Source organism: Pagrus major, chromosome 19 (assembly GCF_040436345.1).
Source record: "Pagrus major chromosome 19, Pma_NU_1.0".
In the NCBI taxonomy this organism is placed as follows: Eukaryota; Metazoa; Chordata; class Actinopteri; order Spariformes; family Sparidae; genus Pagrus; species Pagrus major.
In genome coordinates, this window is record NC_133233.1 from 1,824,125 (window position 1) to 1,842,268 (window position 18,144).

An 18,144-nucleotide genomic window follows, 5' to 3' on the forward strand; every position below is an offset into this window, starting at 1 on the left:
CCTTCAGGCAGACGAGAACTGCTCTGCAATAAACATTTGATTTGAGAGTACCAACCTTCAGCTGTGTGGATATTTTAAAGGTTGAAAGAGCTTAACTATTAAGCAACAGAGGTTTGGAGTGAAATGCTAAATGCTCCTGCTTTATATTGTTATGAATGTCCTGTGGGTTTTGACTTAAGAGTTCAAATGCATTACCAAATGAGTGCATAAGAGGTTAATAAGAGTAACTATCGCTACTTATTAGTTCTGGTACACATATATGTTTAGCAATAATTTAGTTATAAATACAGTAACATTTCTATTTCATTGCAATGTCAATTTACAGTGAAAAATCACATGAGGGTCCCAGTGAACATGTTGAGTCCCTCCAAGCAGAGTTAGTAAGATTAAATGAACGGTTAAAACTTCAGATTTGATGAGGCTGAAATAGAGAAACTAGAAACACTTATTGATGATATCCATGCTAAAATACAAATTCAAAAGGTATCAGTACCAGAGCCTAAGTTGAAACCCGTAAATCCTCACGGGAGAGAAAGTTAACTCCCAAAATGCTGGAGCTAAAACAACAAAGAGACCTCTCAAAAGGAGAGTAGGTTTGCTATGTTGTATGACAAATGGAAGGAACAAATTAGAGCTACACGCTCCTCACTCAAAAATGAGTGCTCAGACAAAGACTTGTGTTGCATGATGGACGCTGTTGAGGGGCTAGAGGCTCAAATGAAAGATGCATATGAGAATATCCGAGTACAGTTTGCACCTTCCACTGATATCAGACGTAAAATGGATTCCTGCTCAGCAGTAACTGCGGATGTGATGGGGCTACTGAAAGTGCGCATGAGTGAAGTGGGGCAAGATGACTTTGATGCTAAGGCAGAAAATGCAAGATTGCACATGATGTTTGACAGAGAGTATGCACAGTCAATATTTAGTGCCTCGGTCCCCAAGTCTTTTGTTTGTAGCCACCAGTCAAGATGTCCATCAGAGCAGCAAAGTATCACAGTAAAAAGAGCAGACTGCGTTGCACAATTTGCTGCCAAAAGGGCAGAAATGGAAATGGAGGAGGCAATTGCTGCACAAAGGCAAGAACTTAAAAGACTGGAAAATCAGCGGGATCTTCAAGTGATTGCCGCTAAGATGAAAGCTTATTCTGAAGCAGGCTCAGGTGAGGCCCCTGGAACAGGTGAGGTGAGCTACTGTCCTCCTGTGTCTAACAAAAACAAAGAGACAAAAGAGGAACAGTTACATCAAAACAATGACAACGTACAATCAAACAATGTAAGCAAAGACGTCTCTTTAGTACAAGCATTACACGACACAATGGCTCTCACCAGACTTCCAGCACCCGAGCCCTCAGTCTTCTCAGGAGACCCACTCAAGTTCATAGAGTGGAGCACTAGTTTCAAGGCACTCATAGAACGGAGATGCACAAATCCAGCTGACAGATTGTTTTACCTTCAGAAGTACATCAGCGGTGAAGCACGGTCAGTGCTGGAAGGAAACTTCTACAGGAAGGATGAAGAAGCTTACAACCAAGCATGGGAGGCACTGAATGCTCGCTACGGCCATCCCTTTGTAATCCAGCGTGCATACAGAGAAAAATTGAATAACTGGCCAAAGATTAGTTCACGTGACTCTCTTCAACTCAGATGATACAGTGATTTTCTGACTGCCTGCAGCAATGCCATGCCACACATTAAAGGTCTTCAAGTATTAAATGATTGTGAAGAAAATCAGAGGATGCTACAAAAACTCCCTGATTGGGTGACAGCTCGCTGGAATCGACATGTAACAAAACAATTGCAGGAAACACATGAATATCCCAGCTTCAAAGAGTTTGCCAAGTTTTTGGCTCATGAGGCAGATGTAGCATGCAACCCTGTAACATCCCTTTATGCCTTGAAGTCATCTGAAGAAAGGCCACCCAGAGACACAAAGCGGCCAAAAGCCAATGTGTTCATCACAAACACAAAAGAATCAGAAAAATACAACACAGTGATGAGAACACAAGGCGCTGTGGAGAACAGCACAAGAGATGCAAATGAATCAAAGAGAGTGAACATGCTATTCAGTTCTTCAAGTCCAGTTAAATGCATGTACTGTAGCGAAACTCACTCCATCCACAAATGCCAGACATTTGCTAATAAGTCAGCTGAAGAAAAGAAAAGATTCATACTGGACAAAAACCTGTGTTTTGGCTGTCTTAAGAAAGGACACAACTCAAAGGACTGCAGAAACAAAGCAACCTGTAGTATATGCAAAAAACACCATCCAACACCGTTGCATGAGTACCGCAACACTGCTCCAGACACATCTTCTCATGCTGTGCAGGCAGAAGAAAATTCATCTTCACTTTCTTGCTCTGTAGACAAAGGTGATAGTGGGAGCACATCCATGATAGTACCTGTGTGGCCTTCATCAGTCACAACCCCTGAAACAGAGACATTAGTATATGCTTTGTTAGATACTCAGAGTAGCACCACTTTTGTGGACAAAGAGGTATGTGAGAAGATAGGTTCAGGTTTAGAGCCAGTCAAGTTAAAGCTTACCACTATGATGGGAAAAGATTCCATTGTTCAGAGTAAGAAGGTTAGTGGTCTTAGAGTTAGAGGGTTTTCCTCACATAGCTTTATTAACTTGCCACCTGCATACACCAGAGATTTCATCCCACTTGAACGCTCACACATTCCTACTCCTGCAACAGCTAAGAGATGGAAACACCTGAATGTTATAGCACAGGACATACCAGAGTTGTTAGATTGTGAAGTTGGACTCTTAATAGGCTATGACTGTTGTAGAGCATTCGCACCACGGCATGTTATTACAGGTGGTGAAGAAGAGCCATATGCCATTAGGACTGACTTAGGATGGAGCATTGTTGGCAGCTCACCAAAGGTTGCTAAGTCAACAGAGGTGACAGGTCTTTGCCATCGTGTGTCCATCAAAGAACTTCCGTCATTAACACCAGCTGCTGTTATCAGAGTCCTTGAATCTGATTTTAAAGACACAAGCTATGGGGAAAAGACCATATCACAAGATAATATTCAGTTCATGCAAATCCTGAATCAAACAATACAGCAGAACTCAGATGGACACCTGGAAATGCCACTTCCCTTTAAAACACGTCCTCATCTACCAGAAAATAAGCGACTCGCTCTGGTGCGACTGAAGTACCTGAAAGGGAAACTTGAGAGAGATCCCAAATTCAAGGAGGACTATGTTAGATTCATGGCAGGTGTCATCGAAGGTGGTGAAGCAGAGAGAGCCAAAGACCCGCCCAAGGATGGAAATGTGTGGTACATTCCACATCAAGGGGTTTATCACCCAAGGAAACCTGAAAAAATTAGAGTTGTGTTTGATTGTTCTGCCAAGTATGAGGGCACAGCTCTAAACGACCACTTACTGACTGGACCTGACCTCACCAATGGTCTGACAGGGGTGCTCTGTAGATTCCGCAAACATCCAGTTGCAATCATCTGCGATGTAGAGAAAATGTTTCATAGATTTCATGTGAGCAGAGAGGACAGAAATTACTTGCGGTTTCTTTGGTGGGAACGGGGGGATACCAATTCAGAGCCAAAAGAATATCGCATGAAGGTCCACCTCTTTGGGGCAGCGTCCTCTCCTGGATGTGCAAATTATGGTATGAAGTTCTTAGCAAATGAAAATGAAAAAGAGCATCCATCTGCGGCCAACTTCATTAAGAAGAATTTTTATGTTGATGATGGCCTCATCAGTGTAGAATCAGCAGATAAAGCCATCAAATTAGTGAAAGAGACACAAAATGTGTGTGCAAAGGGGAAACTACATCTCCACAAGTTTGTCTCCAACAACAGGGAAGTCTTAGAATCAATTCCGGACTGTGAACGAGCTAGTGGAGTTCATGATGTAAATCTCAGTCACGGAGATCTCCCTATTCAGACTGTGTTGGGAGTAAAGTGGAATGTGAACTGTGACACTTTCTCTTTCAGTGTATCCCTGGATGAGAAACCAGCAACACGGAGAGGAATACTTTCAATTGTAGCCTCTGTGTTTGACCCCCTAGGCTTTCTTGCTCCCTTCCTCCTATTGGGAAAGAAAGTGCTACAAGAAATGTGTCAAAAGGGCATAGCATGGGATGAACCACTGCCCAAAGACTTACAGCCACAGTGGAAAAATCCCAAGATGCTTTGCTCCTGAAGCCTTAGGAAAGGTTCAAAGAGTCGAGTTGCATCACTTCTCAGATGCGAGTAGCTATGGGTACGGTCAGTGTTCGTACATCCGAGTGGTGAGTGAAGATGGAGTTCATTGCTCATTAATCATAGGCAAAGCCAGAGTCGCTCCCACCAAAGTTGTAACCATACCAAGACTTGAGTTGACAGCTGCCGTGGTGTCCTCAGCAGTCAGTAGCATGTTAAAAGAGGAGCTGGAACTCAAAATTGACCAAGAATACTTTTGGACTGACTCAAAAGTAGTTCTAGGCTACATTGCTAATGAAGCCCGCAGGTTTCACGTCTTTGTCTCAAATAGAGTCCAGAGAATCAGAGACACAACCGATCCAGCCCAGTGGTATCACATTGATACTGATCAAAATCCGGCTGATCATGCCTCCAGAGGCCTCAAGGTGGCAGACTTGATCAATTCCAACTGGTTTACTGGACCAAAATTCCTCTGGGAGAGAGAAATTGACACACCAAAAACCACTCCAGAGCTTATGGTAGGAGATCCAGAGGTAAAAACAACACAAGCACTGCAGATCAATGTAGTCAAGGAAGAGAATTTCCTGGAGAGATTTGAACGATTCTCTAAGTGGCATACTGCATTGAACGTAGTGGCTCGGATCCTACGGCTAGCACAAAAAGACAAATCATCAGAGCTCATAACAGTTGAGGACAGGAGAAAGGCGGGTTTAGTCCTTGTGAGGTTAGCACAGAAAGACGCCTTTAAAGAGGAGATGCAGAAGCTTAGGCAGGGAAAACTGTCACATAATAATCAGTTGTTTCAGCTTGACCCAGTGTTGCAAGAGGCTATTATCAGGGTGGGAGGGAGATTAAAAGCAGCTTCCTTACCTCTTGACCTGAAACATCCTGTCATCCTGCCAAAAGATGGTGTAGTCACACGCCTGATCTTGGACTACTGTCATGAGAAAACTCAGCATCAAGGCAGAGGTCAAACCCTCAAAGAACTGAGAGCAAATGGCTACTGGGTTGTTGGTGGCAGTAAGGTTGTGGCAAATCACATCAAACAATGTGTCCCATGCAGAAGAGCTCGCAGGCCAACAGAGGCACAAAAAATGGCTGATCTGCCTGTGAATCGTATTGACCCATCACCACCATTCTCATTCTGTGGGATGGACTGTTTTGGACCCTTTCCAACAAAGCAGGGTCGGAAGGAAAGTAAGAGATATGGCCTGATATTCACTTGTTTTTCATCAAGAGCCATCCACATAGAAATGCTTGAAGATCTAACAACAGATGCCTTCATTAACGCTTTGCGATGTTTTATAGCTATCAGAGGAGCTGTAAGAGAGATCAGATCAGATCAAGGGACAAATTTTGTAGGAGCTAAGAATGAACTCTCAAAGACTCTAAAAGAGGTGGACAAAGACAGACTGGTAGCTTATTTAGCAGAGAAACAGTGTGACCTTGTAATGAATGTACCTGATGCTGGTCACATGGGAGGTGTATGGGAACGGCAGATTAGGACAGTGAGGAGTGTTATGACTTGGGTTCTCTCAAAGAGTGCTGGGAGGTTGGATGATGCTTCTTTGAGAACATTTTTCTATGAAGCCATGTCAATAATAAACAGCCGCCCACTCACTATTGACAGCATCAGTGATCCTAAAGGTGAGGAGCCACTTACACCAAATCATTTGCTCACCATGAAAACCTCTGTTCCTCTGCCTCCCCCAGGAAAATTTGTGGCAGAAGATCTGTACGCCAAGAAAAGGTGGCGCAGAGTACAATATTTGACAGAACAATTCTGGTGTAGGTGGAAGAAAGAATATCTGGCAAACATCACTCTAAGGCAAAGGTGGCATTCTCCACGACGCAATGTAAAGATTGGAGATGTTGTTATTCTCAGAGAAGAGGGGACTCCCCGCAATGAATGGAGACTGGGAAAAGTACTAAATGTTTGTACAGATGATGATGGTCTGGTGCGGAAAGCCGCCATACAAATAGGTAACAAAAAATTAGGAAAGGAAGGTCAAAGGCTCATTAATCCATCCATTATTGAGCGTCCTATTCATAAACTTGTTGTGTTAGTGGAAAGTAATTAAATGTATTTCCATAGTTCCTGTAACACATACATGTGTTGAGGGTTACTAACACCATTATTGATCTCAGAGTTCTTCTCTTATACCAGGTATTGTGTATTGTTTGAGAAATTACTAGATTTATTCAGGGTCAAAGGTGATCATAAATCATAGTAATTTGGTGGGAGTGTAACTGTCTGTGAGACAGATTTCATTGTGTAAATCTATGTACACATGTTGCAAAGATACATAAATAGGTTTAAGTTCATGAAGTGTTTAAAAAGGTTAATAAATAGACATAAATTCATGACAATAAATAAGGGAATTAAAAAGAATTTATGTTGTGTAAAAATGTGATACTAAATGATTTCAGTTGTGATTTCAAAACCTTCAGGTGAGGACATTTTATTTTGAAAGTGCATGGTCACATGACCCTGGTCTGGTTTTGAGGGTGAACTGTGGGATTGTGGGTCAGAAGCAGAAGCGGGACCACAGACATGGAAGCAGGAGGTTATGGCACATGGTCAGAGTTATTCACACTGTGTTCAAGAGGCGCAAACGGTAATTGTGCTTTTGTTTTATCTGTATTTCATTTCTTGGTTGTTTACAATATGCTTGAGCATACAGTATCCTTGTCATGTGTTTGTTTATTCACATTGTGTTAGCATTAGCTTCAATGGACTCATGAACTCTTATGCTTTTACTTATAGTTTTCACGGTGTTCTACGATTTTGTATCGTCGGTGGAGGAGGAGAAATAAAGCTGAAAATCTAGACATCAGTACGAATCGTGGCCTTTTGTTGGACCATTGTAGTTACATACAGTGTAAATATTTTACAGTGAGATACACTATAAATAACTGTAAGGAGAAATAAAGGCCAGTATATTTTGTACTTCATGTTCCTTGAGGAATTTCTGCATGTGTTTTTGCTGTGTGCACATGTGACCTGATAGCAGTCTTCTCCATGGCGTCAGGTTCAACAGGGTTTGGTAGCTCATCAGCCAGAATCTCTTCGGTGCTCCGAGGGTCCAGCCAAATTCCTTTGTGATCACCAATGCCAGTGCAGGTTGTGACAGCAGTGCATAGTGCATTCTGTGACCTTGAGCCTGGACAATTTTCATACAAACAACCATCTTTAACCACACCACTACATCACATCTTCTTCTATAAAAAATTTCATGATAACTGAATTTCCAAAGTTGAACTTGGGGAAAATGGTCAACTTTGATGAACTCACGTGCAAAGCGGGCCAGTGGATGGTGCTTGCTTTCCCCCGTCTCATTGGCAACTATAAAGAGAAGAATTTAATTTTTTATTGTTTTACATGGTCCTTGGTAATATACATACTTTTTTTTGTTTTTTTAAAAATTTTAATTACATACACAACACAATTTAATTATGTACAAACACAACACAAACACAATACAACACATATAAAACTAGAGAAGGCAAGTTCTGAAGAACCTGCAGTTGTGAATGCTGGCTATTGAAAAGCTGATGCCAAATTAAAACCTTTGAATATTGTCAATGACGTTTGAATAATGTGGAAAATTTTCAGGTTTCTTGAAAAGCTGCCGCTATATGCGTATTGCTGGCTTTGATAACTTTAAATAATGCCCAGAATATATTAAAAAATGTGAAAAAAATGTAGGGTTTGTTGTAAAGCTAAGGCCAAATTGGTCTCAATTGGTGGCTTTAATTTATTTGAAGGTGCATCTTAAGAGAATGAAGCATCTTAATAGTGATGAGCCAAACTGCAATGCTAGCTTGAATTTGTGTTGAGAAGCAGCTGATGGAGTATGAAGAGATGTTACAGTGAGAATCAGTCAAATACTCTAAATGGGACTGAAACGTTTAATAAATGTCATAACGTATCAAAGATTGGGAACATTAAAATATTTAAATGGAGTTTCTGGCTTTAATGAATGAAAAGATAATAGTTGAATATAGTTAAAATGTTGGAAAATAAACTATGTTTCTGTGTGTGTGTGTGTGTGTGTGTGTGGTCATGTGTGCACGCTTACACATGCATATTTGACTTCATTTGTGAGTGTGTGTGCCACTGTGTATTTTAAACTGGCTCACTGATCATTCTGTCTCTGTGTTGGCCCAATTGTTATCGGTTGCCATGGTAGCTATGTTGGTAGTAGTAACAGACAGAGAGTTGATTTACTAGTGATTTTAGCTGAGGCTCACCTCACATTATCATGCTTCTCCCTCAAAGACAGTAACTGTTATCACTTAAATAATGATATGGTTGAAACAGCATGAGTCTCCTGAGCACTTTGTGCAATTTCTTATGTGTGTATTGTCAAAAAGGTGGCTAGTGGAGCAGTTCAGAAAAGTGGATGTGTTTGCCTGCCTCCGGATATTTTTCCTCTGAGTTTAAAGTTCAATAATACTAAAGTTTGAATTGAATTTCTATCTGGAAGTGTGAATGAGTAAATAGGTTTTGAAAATGCTTGAAAAAATGTGGGATTTTTGAACATTCTGTCCATTCACTTGAATGGGAAAAAATGGCCAAAAAACTTTGAATATCTTGGAAATTATGAATGATATCAATCAGAAAAGTAATAGCAATAATGTCCTAATTGAGATTAATATTTGAATATTTGAATGGAGTGAATACGTTAAACAATGTGGAAGTTAGCGGCTGAAAAATCAGACCGGGAAAAAAGTAGAAGAACATATACTGTGAAGGCTGACTCAGCATTTACAACAAATGATTATTGTGGCTTCTGGCTTTTAGGAATCTTTGCAGTGTTTTTTTCTCAGTTCTGAGTTCATTCTGGAGCTTTGTTTAGTTTTCAGTTAAAAGTGAAAAACAAAAGCCAACACCCGTTGTCGTGTATCGACTTTTTATTCTCCGTTTGTTCAAAAGGTTTTTCAGAGTTCAAAAAGTCACCAATAAAAAAGGAAATAATCTCCAGGGCCCAGTATTTCAAAACTTGTAATCTGGATCAGAGTAATCCGGATAATGAAATCCTCCTTTTCTCAGTCATGGATCACGGTGATCCTGCTGACTTTATCTGAGTATTTCAAAACACTGGCAGGGTGGATCACCGTGATCCCGACCTGGCCGGATACGGATTTCCAAATCTCAAGTCTCCGCCTCCGGGATCTGAAACATGGCGGACTACTTCACGAAAGGAGTAGCTGAGAGCGCGATATTCACGTCAAAAGTGTAAATTTACCGTCGTCTAATGTGTAGCGGTTTTAAGACCATACGAACGCCAACCAACATATCATGCAAGCCAACTATTTGAATTGTCACCTTATTAAAACCAGGCCGTAGCGATCTCTAATTGAGCCGCGGCCGTGCTAACGGGAGCTAACCCGGCTCCATTGACTTGTGTGTTAAGCAGCTAGCGGGCTATCATTAGCGTCACGTCATTGGCAACACAGCAGATTTATAAATAGGCTACATGTGTACAGACCTGCTGCAGTACTTAGAAAACATAACGCTACACAGTATGAGTATTAACTATACGGTTTGTTTAGAAGTGTCAGAATGCTATAGCTGGTGATGATATCATGTTTTTGTTTACATAAACACAATTTGGGATTGTGGATTAAGATACTCATACACCTTCTACTTTCAGAGCCACTCACAGCCATGGACCACTCAGCTACAAAAGGGCGAGTGCTGGAAATCTTTGGAAATGCTTTAATTGTATTGATACATTTAAGGTTTTCAAGTAATTGGAGTTTGAATAAAGTGCTTGAAACTGCTCAAAATTGTAATAGCATTACTTTCATGGTATATACCTTGGTCAGTGACACAATTAGAAACATTTTTTCATCCTAATTTCTCTCCCGTATATAGAAGGCTCTCACTTAACATAATTATGGTCATTTATAAAAGGATCTGATTTGATGAAGTAAAATAATCAGTGTGTACACAAACACTTATTGAAATAAATTGCTGCATGTTTTAAAATCACATTCAAGCTATATCCAAACATTTTAAAAGTGCATTATTAGAGACGGAGACGGAAGAGGCATGCTGGTGATGAGGATGCCTATGAAAAGCTCCTCAAAATGGAGACCGAGAGGGCGGTCAAACAAATTGAACTGGCCAACGAACAAATAAAGCTGATGCTGCTTCAGCAAAGAAAAAACGGAATTGAAACTAAAGCTATTGGAGAAACAGCTCACTTCTAACCTCTGAGATGGGTTAGGTCCCTGTTTTAGTTAGTGGCCACATTATTTGAAATGTCTTTGTTTTATTGGAATTTAACTTTGTTTGGATCCTGCATTCCTGTTGTCTTTCTCTGATGTTTTGGTACATGCAAGTTACAATGTTTGGTGAACTAGAATTTGAGAAATAGGTCTGTAATTGTTACTTTTATTTACAGCAGTTTCAGAAAGTGTGGTCAAAAATATTTTACTATGCTTTAAATTTCTTACAATTACTTTAATTATTTGTTAAAAGTAAAACACTAACACTTTAGATAAAGTGTAATGAACATCTTGAGTAACAATATCTAGGAGAAGTGGAGCTGAGACTTTGTCAATCCAAGTCAAATCCACCTCTGAGGTGGGATTCAAGTGATCCTGAAATTTTGGTATCAAGTTGATCCAGATATCTGCCTTGCGTTTTGAAATACCCAAATCCAGCCTTTTATCTGGATTCAAGGGAGGATTGGATTACCAGAGCTGAATCCTGATCTTCAGGATCAGGATTCTCTGGATCTGTGTTGAAATACCCAGTTTTCAGATCAGATCTAGATTTAATCCAATCCGACCAGGATAATCCTGTCAGATCACTTTTGAAATACTGGGCCCAGGAGTTCTCAAAAGCTGAGTACAGTAATGTTTAATTGTCAACAATTAAAAAAAAGCCCATGAAAAAAGACCCGAATTCTCAATACAAAATATCCTCCTTATATTCACTAAGATGTGGGTTAGGCCCCATGGCTTATCCAATCCTTGCTCTTTCCTTTGTCTATGTATTGAATTTTGCTGACTCGGGTATTTCCCTGCACGAGGCTAAACATGTGCCCACCCATGCCAAGATTCATCAAGACCGCCTCCTCACCGGGGATACGCTTTGAAGTCCCTTTGCAGCTGGTATCCTGGACTTCCCCTGCATGTCTTATCTACCGTGCTGCAACTTCGCGACCTCGAACTAGCCGTTTTTTTAACTCTAAGTCTCCTCCTTGATATGTTCCACTGCTTTACTGACTGCATTTCTTTTAAAATAATAACAGCTTTAAAAGTAATAAACGTGTTGTATACAGCATTTGATTACAGGATCCTCTTCTTGTATCTTTGGTTACATTTTCACTTGTGGATTATTCAACTGATGAGTGCACATTCAATCAACTGATGCAGAATAATACATATTTTAACCATCCATTATAACTTCTTCACACTTGATTCTTCTTTTTAACAACACAGCAATTATTACCAGTTGTCATTTACCACCAACTACTTACTTATGGTTATATGGTTATATTATACCACATCATAAATGCCTGTTGGCCACATGGCCAAGCAGGTGGGCTTTCTGTCATAGAGCCCGGAGGGTGATGAGCAAAAGCCAAGAGTCAGGACAAGAACCAGAAGGGACAAGAGGATGAGCCGAATGAGCCAAAACAGTCAGAGGACAGCATGTGTTGCAAAGTTTAATTGTCAACGGTCATGTTATGGAAGAAAGAGGATCGTTAATGCTCTTTTGCTGATTACTATATATTCCTTTTTAGTGAAAAGAGTACTGGCCTCTACTTAAAAGGGAGTAATTTGATTTCTAAATAATATTTGAATTAAACACGCTTGCAAATTAGAAACTCACTTGTTTTGTCCATTATGTTTTTTCCATATTCCAACGCCATAAAAGATTTTCACGCACGATAAATGCACGCACGTTATGACCCTCAGCCCGTTCTTTAGTTTGGAAAAAAAGGAAGCAATGCAGCAGTAACGTTGTGGATGGCATGCAGAAACAAACCTTCTTGAGCAGAACTGGATAAAGAAAAATGTCTTTTGAATGGCAAGTTCAGCTTCAAAGCCCTGCCAGAGGGTTTTCTCAAAAAAGAACAAAGTTATTTGCATTTAATGTCGATGTGAACTGAGTTACCACTGGAGTATGTGCAGTCTTAAATACCACTTGCTGGCCAACACCTGGACAACTCTACATGCGACAAACTTTCAACAGTGATAGCTAAATGGGTGGCTACAGCTTGCAGCTGTTGCTTGGCACTGCATTGTGTTAGTATTACTAAGGTATGTTACATTCAGGTCAATATGCCCCTCTGTTGTTGCTTGTTGGGCTTGAGTTTTATTTTTTGAGCATGCAGTACCTTTGAGGTTATCCTGGAGAATATAATGGACAGTACTTGTCGTTGTTTTGGATTGTTGCAATAAAAATATACATACATTTGCATAAAGCACTCCCATGTTGGTAAGAGTATTTAAAACTTAAAATATCCCTAACATTTAGAACAAATAGAAAATGTCCGTTTAATTTGTGATTAATCGTGAGTTAACTATGGACGATCATGCAATTAATATATAAATATATATGTGTGTGTGTGTGTGTGTGTGTGTGTGTGTGTGTGTGTGTGTATATATATATATATATATATATATATATACACATACATACATACATTTTCGTGGCCAAAAGTTTACATACACATATATGAAAATGTATATCATGGCAGTCTTGAGTTCCAATGACTTCTACAACTGTAATTTTTCTGTGATGAAATGAGTGGAACACATATTACTTTGTCATAAAAAACATTCATGGAGTTTGGTTCAATGACAAATTTAATATACAGTATATCTTCTGAAAATGTAAACATATCTATAACCATACGACAACTTGAATGATCACTTTTGGTGATTATAGAAAGTTTTGTCAATCAAATTTGCTTTGTAGCATGGCCTCTTAACTGTGATTGTGATTGTGACTGATGACGGCTGATGACTTTTCTGGGCCCATTGTAATTGGGCTTGTTTGATACACCCATGAGACTCAGTCACAAACACTACAATGGAAAAGTGTAAGCACCTCAGCAATGATCTGAAAGAGCGCATTATTGATTTGTATAAGTCAGGAAAGTCACTTTGAGCCATTTCAAAGCAGTTATAGTTCCCAAGATCAACTGTGCAAACAACTATTTGTAAGTATAAAGTGTTGTTGTGTCACTGCCACGATCAGGAGAAAAATGCAAATCACTTCCTGCTGAGAAAATTGGTCAGGATGGCCAAGAGTCAACCAAAGAACCACCAAAAAACAAGTTTGTGATGAATTAGAAGCTGCTGGAAGACAGGTGTCAGTGTCCACAGTCAAGTGTGTTTTGCATTGCCATGGGCTGAGATGCTGCCATGCAAGAAAGAATCCCTTGCTCCAGTCGTGGCACCTTAAAGTTCAACAGCAGTTTGCTGCTTTACTAGGACAAGGAAAAAGCCTTGCGGAGGAAAACTCTGGTCAGATGAAACAAAAACTGAGTTGTTTGGACACAATTAGCAGGAATATGTTTGAAAGTGAGAAGGTAGGGCCTTTAACTCCAAGAATGCCATACCTACTATGAAGCATGGTGGTGGTAGTATTATGCTGTGGGGCTGTTTTGCTGCCAGTGGATCTTGTGCTCTAAAGAAAGTAAATGGAATAATGAAGAAGGAGGATTATCTCCAAATCCCCCAGGAAAACCTAAAATCATCAGCCAGAAGATTGGGTCTTGGGTGCAGTTGGGTGTTCCAACAGGACAATGATCCCAAACATATCAAAAGTGGTAAAAGAATGACTAAATCAGGCTATAATTGAGGATTTGGAATGGCCTTTTCCAAAGTCCTGACCTGAACACCATTGAGAAAAAGTCCATGCCAGGAAGCTAACAAATTTAGTTGCACCTCACCGATTCTGTCAAGAGGAGTGGCTAACAATTCAGTCAGAGGACTACCAGAAGGTTGTGGATGGTTATCAGAAGCACCTAACTGAGGCAAAAATGGACAAGAGACATTTAATCAAATATTAGATTTACTGTATATTTTTGACCCAGCATATTTGGTCACATTTTCAGAAGACCTATGATGAATTCACATTTGAACCAAACTTCATGAATGTTTTCTTGTGACAAATGTGTTCCACTCATTCATCACAGAAAAATGAGAGTTGTAGAAATAATTTGAACTCAAGACTGCTGTGATATATGTAAATGATTGTGAAGGAGGCTTCTCCAGTTTAGCTGAAACTTTATTGAACACTCGGTCAACACGCAGGTATATACAGAACTGCCCTCCTGGCGGGCACCCGTCACATTACCGTATAACACCTAGAAATGCGCAAGCACATTCTCTACTATACAATTATAATGCCGTATATGACATCTCCCCCTTTTCTTTTGTTGTTTACCACAGTGTAGAACAAACACCATAATAGAGAAATGACTTATCTTAGCTGCACTTAACATTATGAACATCTGTATGCACAAAACAACATTATCAACCTCAGTGACAACACAACTTTTCCTTGTTTTCTTTTCCCCCTTTTTTTTTTTTTCACACCCCACCAAAGGCCATGTGTCCTGCACTTTGTTTACAGGTCGAGCCTGTTTACTGGTTTGCAAACCCGTCTAGATCTGGTCACAGTCTGGCTGGAGAGAGGGTTTGGGAGTGCAGCTTCACTCTGGCAGACAGGAACAGTCTCTAACATATTTGGTCTGTCAGAGTGGGTGTCTGTCCCTGTAGTGTCTCCAGGCTTTGCTGGAATGGGCTGGGGTACCAGCTCTGGTTGCAGGTGGCGGCGGTTCCGCCGTAGCTCCGCTCCATGCTGTGTCCTGATGACGAAAGATCTTGGGGTGGTGCTCTCACCTGCGACCACTGCTGGCAAAGACCATGACCTTTCGTGGTCTAACTTGGAGAGTACAACATCACCTGGTCGAAGGGCAGGTAAAGGTCTGGCTCCATGGCGACGGTTGAAATAGTGAGCCTGTATAGCCTGTTCCTTCCTGTCCTTGTCCATCACCGCCATCATGCTGGGCCATTTTGGGATAAGATTTTTTCCCAAAGTCGGGAGTGTTGTCCTAATTTTCCTCCCCATAAGCAGTTCAGCTGGGCTGAAGCCTGTGGTTGAGCAGGGGGTGGACCTATAAGCCATTAAAGCCATCACGGAATCTTTTTGCTTGAGAATTTTCTGCTTGTCGTTGAGGGCAGGTGCAGTATTTCTATGAATCTGGTGTAATAGTCTGAGATTACCAAATAGTTTTGGTGTTCATGCTCACACAGGTCCATTGCAATTCTCTTCCAGGGTCTCTCAGGAAGTGGTGTGGAGATGAGAGGTTCCTTTTGTTGCGTTCTTTTCAGTTCGCGGCACACCTGACATGAGGTCACAAGTCTGTTTATCTCAGCAGAGAGTCCAGGCCACCACACTGATGAACACGCTCTCTCTCTGCATTTGCTCAGGCCCTGGTGTCCGTCATGTATTTTCTGAAGGGTCTCACCTCTCATTGACCTTGGCATGACAATCCTGCTTCCTCTTAAAATCAGGCCATCATGTTCTGACAGCTCTGATTTCACTTGAACATATGCATCCATGGGAACTTTACTAATGTGTTCAGGCTATCCTCTCTTTACAAGCTTCATGACCGACAGTAGTTCTGTGTCAGCTGCTGTCGCCATCTTGATTTCATCCATCTTGCTTTTGGATGCAGGGATCGCTTCCACAACACTCGCTAGATAGCATGTCACCTCACTGTGTGTGTCAGTCTCAGTGCATGTGCTGGTCAGCGGGCTGCGTGACAGTGTGTCTGCGACAATCAGGGTTTTTCCTGGAGCATACTCTGCTACTGGGTTGAATCTCATGAGCCTCATGAGAAGCCGCTGACATTGCAGAGGTACATTGTCCAGGCTGCGGCTGTTGATGAGAGGCACGAGTGGCTTGTGGTCAGTTACTAACTTGAACTGTTCCAGTCCACATAGGTATCTATAAAACTTCTCACATGCCCACACGCCCGCCAGAGCTTCTTTTTCAATCTGGGCGTAACGTGTTTCAGCTTCAGTAAGGCGTCTGGAGCAATATGCAACAGGTTTCCACTGCTCACCATAGAGTTGAAGTGGCACACCCCCCAGTCCATAACTACTAGCATCAGTCAACACTGCAGTAGGTTTGCTCACGTCGTAGTAGGCGAGTACTGGTGCAGTTGTTAATAGTTCTTTAATATGCTCAAAGGCGGTTTGTTGTGCATGACTCCAGGTCCATGCAGTCTTATTTTTCAGGAGCTCATACAGCGGCTGTCCCACTGTTGAGAGGTTTGAGATGAATCTTCAAAGATAGTTTATCATTCCCAGAATCCTCTTCAACTCCTGTACATTTGCTGGTGGAGACATCTGCCGAATAGCTTCCACCTTGTCTGGGTCGGGCCAGATCCCGGACCGATCGATGAGGTGCCCAAGGAACCGCAGCTCACCCTGTTTGATGGAGCACTTCTCTCTGTTGAGCTTTAGGCCGGCTGCCTGTATGCGCTGCATCACTTTATCCAGGCGGGTGTCGTGCTCCTCCTCTGTGACCCCATACAGAAGGATATTGTCCATGAAGACCTCAACGCCTTCCAGCCCCTGCAGAGTCTCCATCATCTTTCTCTGAAAGATCTCTGGTGCACTGGTGATTCCAAACGGTAACCGTTTGAAGTTGAAACGGCCAAATGGTGTTATGAAGGTAGTGAGCTTACAGCTATCAGGATGTAGCGGTATCTGGAAGAAACCGCTAGCAGCATCGAGTGAAGAAAAGACGGTTGCCCCACATAGTTTTGCTGTAATCTCCTCAGTAGTAGGCAGGATGTACTGTTCTCTTTTAACAGCCTCATTCAGTCTCTTAAGATCAACACATATGCCGTTTCGCTCCATCCTTTGCAGCTCCTCCTTTACCTTTTGCAGCATGGGGAGGGGTACACGTCGTGCTGTGTATACAGCATATGGCTGAGCATTGTCTTTCAGATGTATTCTTACAGGATCAGTCTTTAATGTCCCATGCTCACCATATGCCAGTGAATGTCCTCTGTTGCTCACAGTCTCATCCACTCTCTTCACCAGGTTCATTTTAACAGATAGTGGTCTGCTGAGTAAGTTACTTACAGTGTGTCCATGGATGACACATGCTTTGAGTGGGTGAGTCTTTCCTTTATATGTCACAGTGCTCTCAATCTGTCCTATGCACTGCAGCTCTCCACCTGGGCTGTCTGGTGGAATATCTGCAGGCTTCAGTGGACCTTTGGGGATGAGTGAGTGGTAGGTCTCCTCCCGGATGATGGTCACATCAGCTCCCGTGTCGATTTTGAATTCGACCGGCGTGGAGCCCACCAGCAACTCGGCGGCCTCCTGCTCTGGTGACCCGTCTGCTTTTCTCACCGCCCCCATGAAGTATGGCTGCTCTGTGTGTTCAGTCACCTCACTCACAGCTTTTCTGTTCCTGCATACTCTACTCCAATGTCCAACTTTGTTGCATGTTGGTGTGTTGAAACTTCCCGTGCTTGTGTGTGACTTCATGGACAATGCCGGCTGCCTCTCCTTGCATGCTAACTTGTGAAGCCACCTCTTCAGACTGCCTGACCGTCTCTATGGTCAGCACTAGCATCAGGTCCTTCGTTAGCTGCAGCTTGCGGGAGACATCTTTGTCCATTATTCCCACAACAATCCGGTCGCGGATATTTTCCTCTCTGTTCGTGCCAAAGTCACAATGTTCAGAAAGTTCATACAGAGCCCTGATAAAAGTTTCTCTCCCGGCCTCTGCACACGCTGATGGAAACACGCTCGTTCGTGTATCACATTCCTCCTCGGTACAAAATACTCGTCAAACTTTCCAACCACTGTGTCGAAGGCATCACGGTGGGCATCTTCGGTGAAGACGAACGACCTGTATACGTTCTCCGCCTCGCTGCCCATGGCGTATATCAGGCTGCTCACC

The 18,144-nt window shown here is 41.8% G+C and overlaps 1 protein-coding gene across 1 annotated transcript in view; it reads right to left on the reverse strand.

The window, feature by feature from the left end:
* pde1ca (phosphodiesterase 1C, calmodulin-dependent a) overlaps positions 1-18,144 on the reverse strand; it is a 184,310-nt gene that overhangs the window by 151,466 nt on the left and 14,700 nt on the right. Inside the window, exons 3-4 of the mRNA XM_073488855.1 lie at positions 7,471-7,521; positions 7,180-7,339 (exon numbers count right to left, since the gene is read on the reverse strand). Of these exons, the coding sequence (XP_073344956.1) occupies positions 7,180-7,339; positions 7,471-7,521 (211 nt within the window). The remainder of the gene's footprint in view (positions 1-7,179; positions 7,340-7,470; positions 7,522-18,144) is intronic.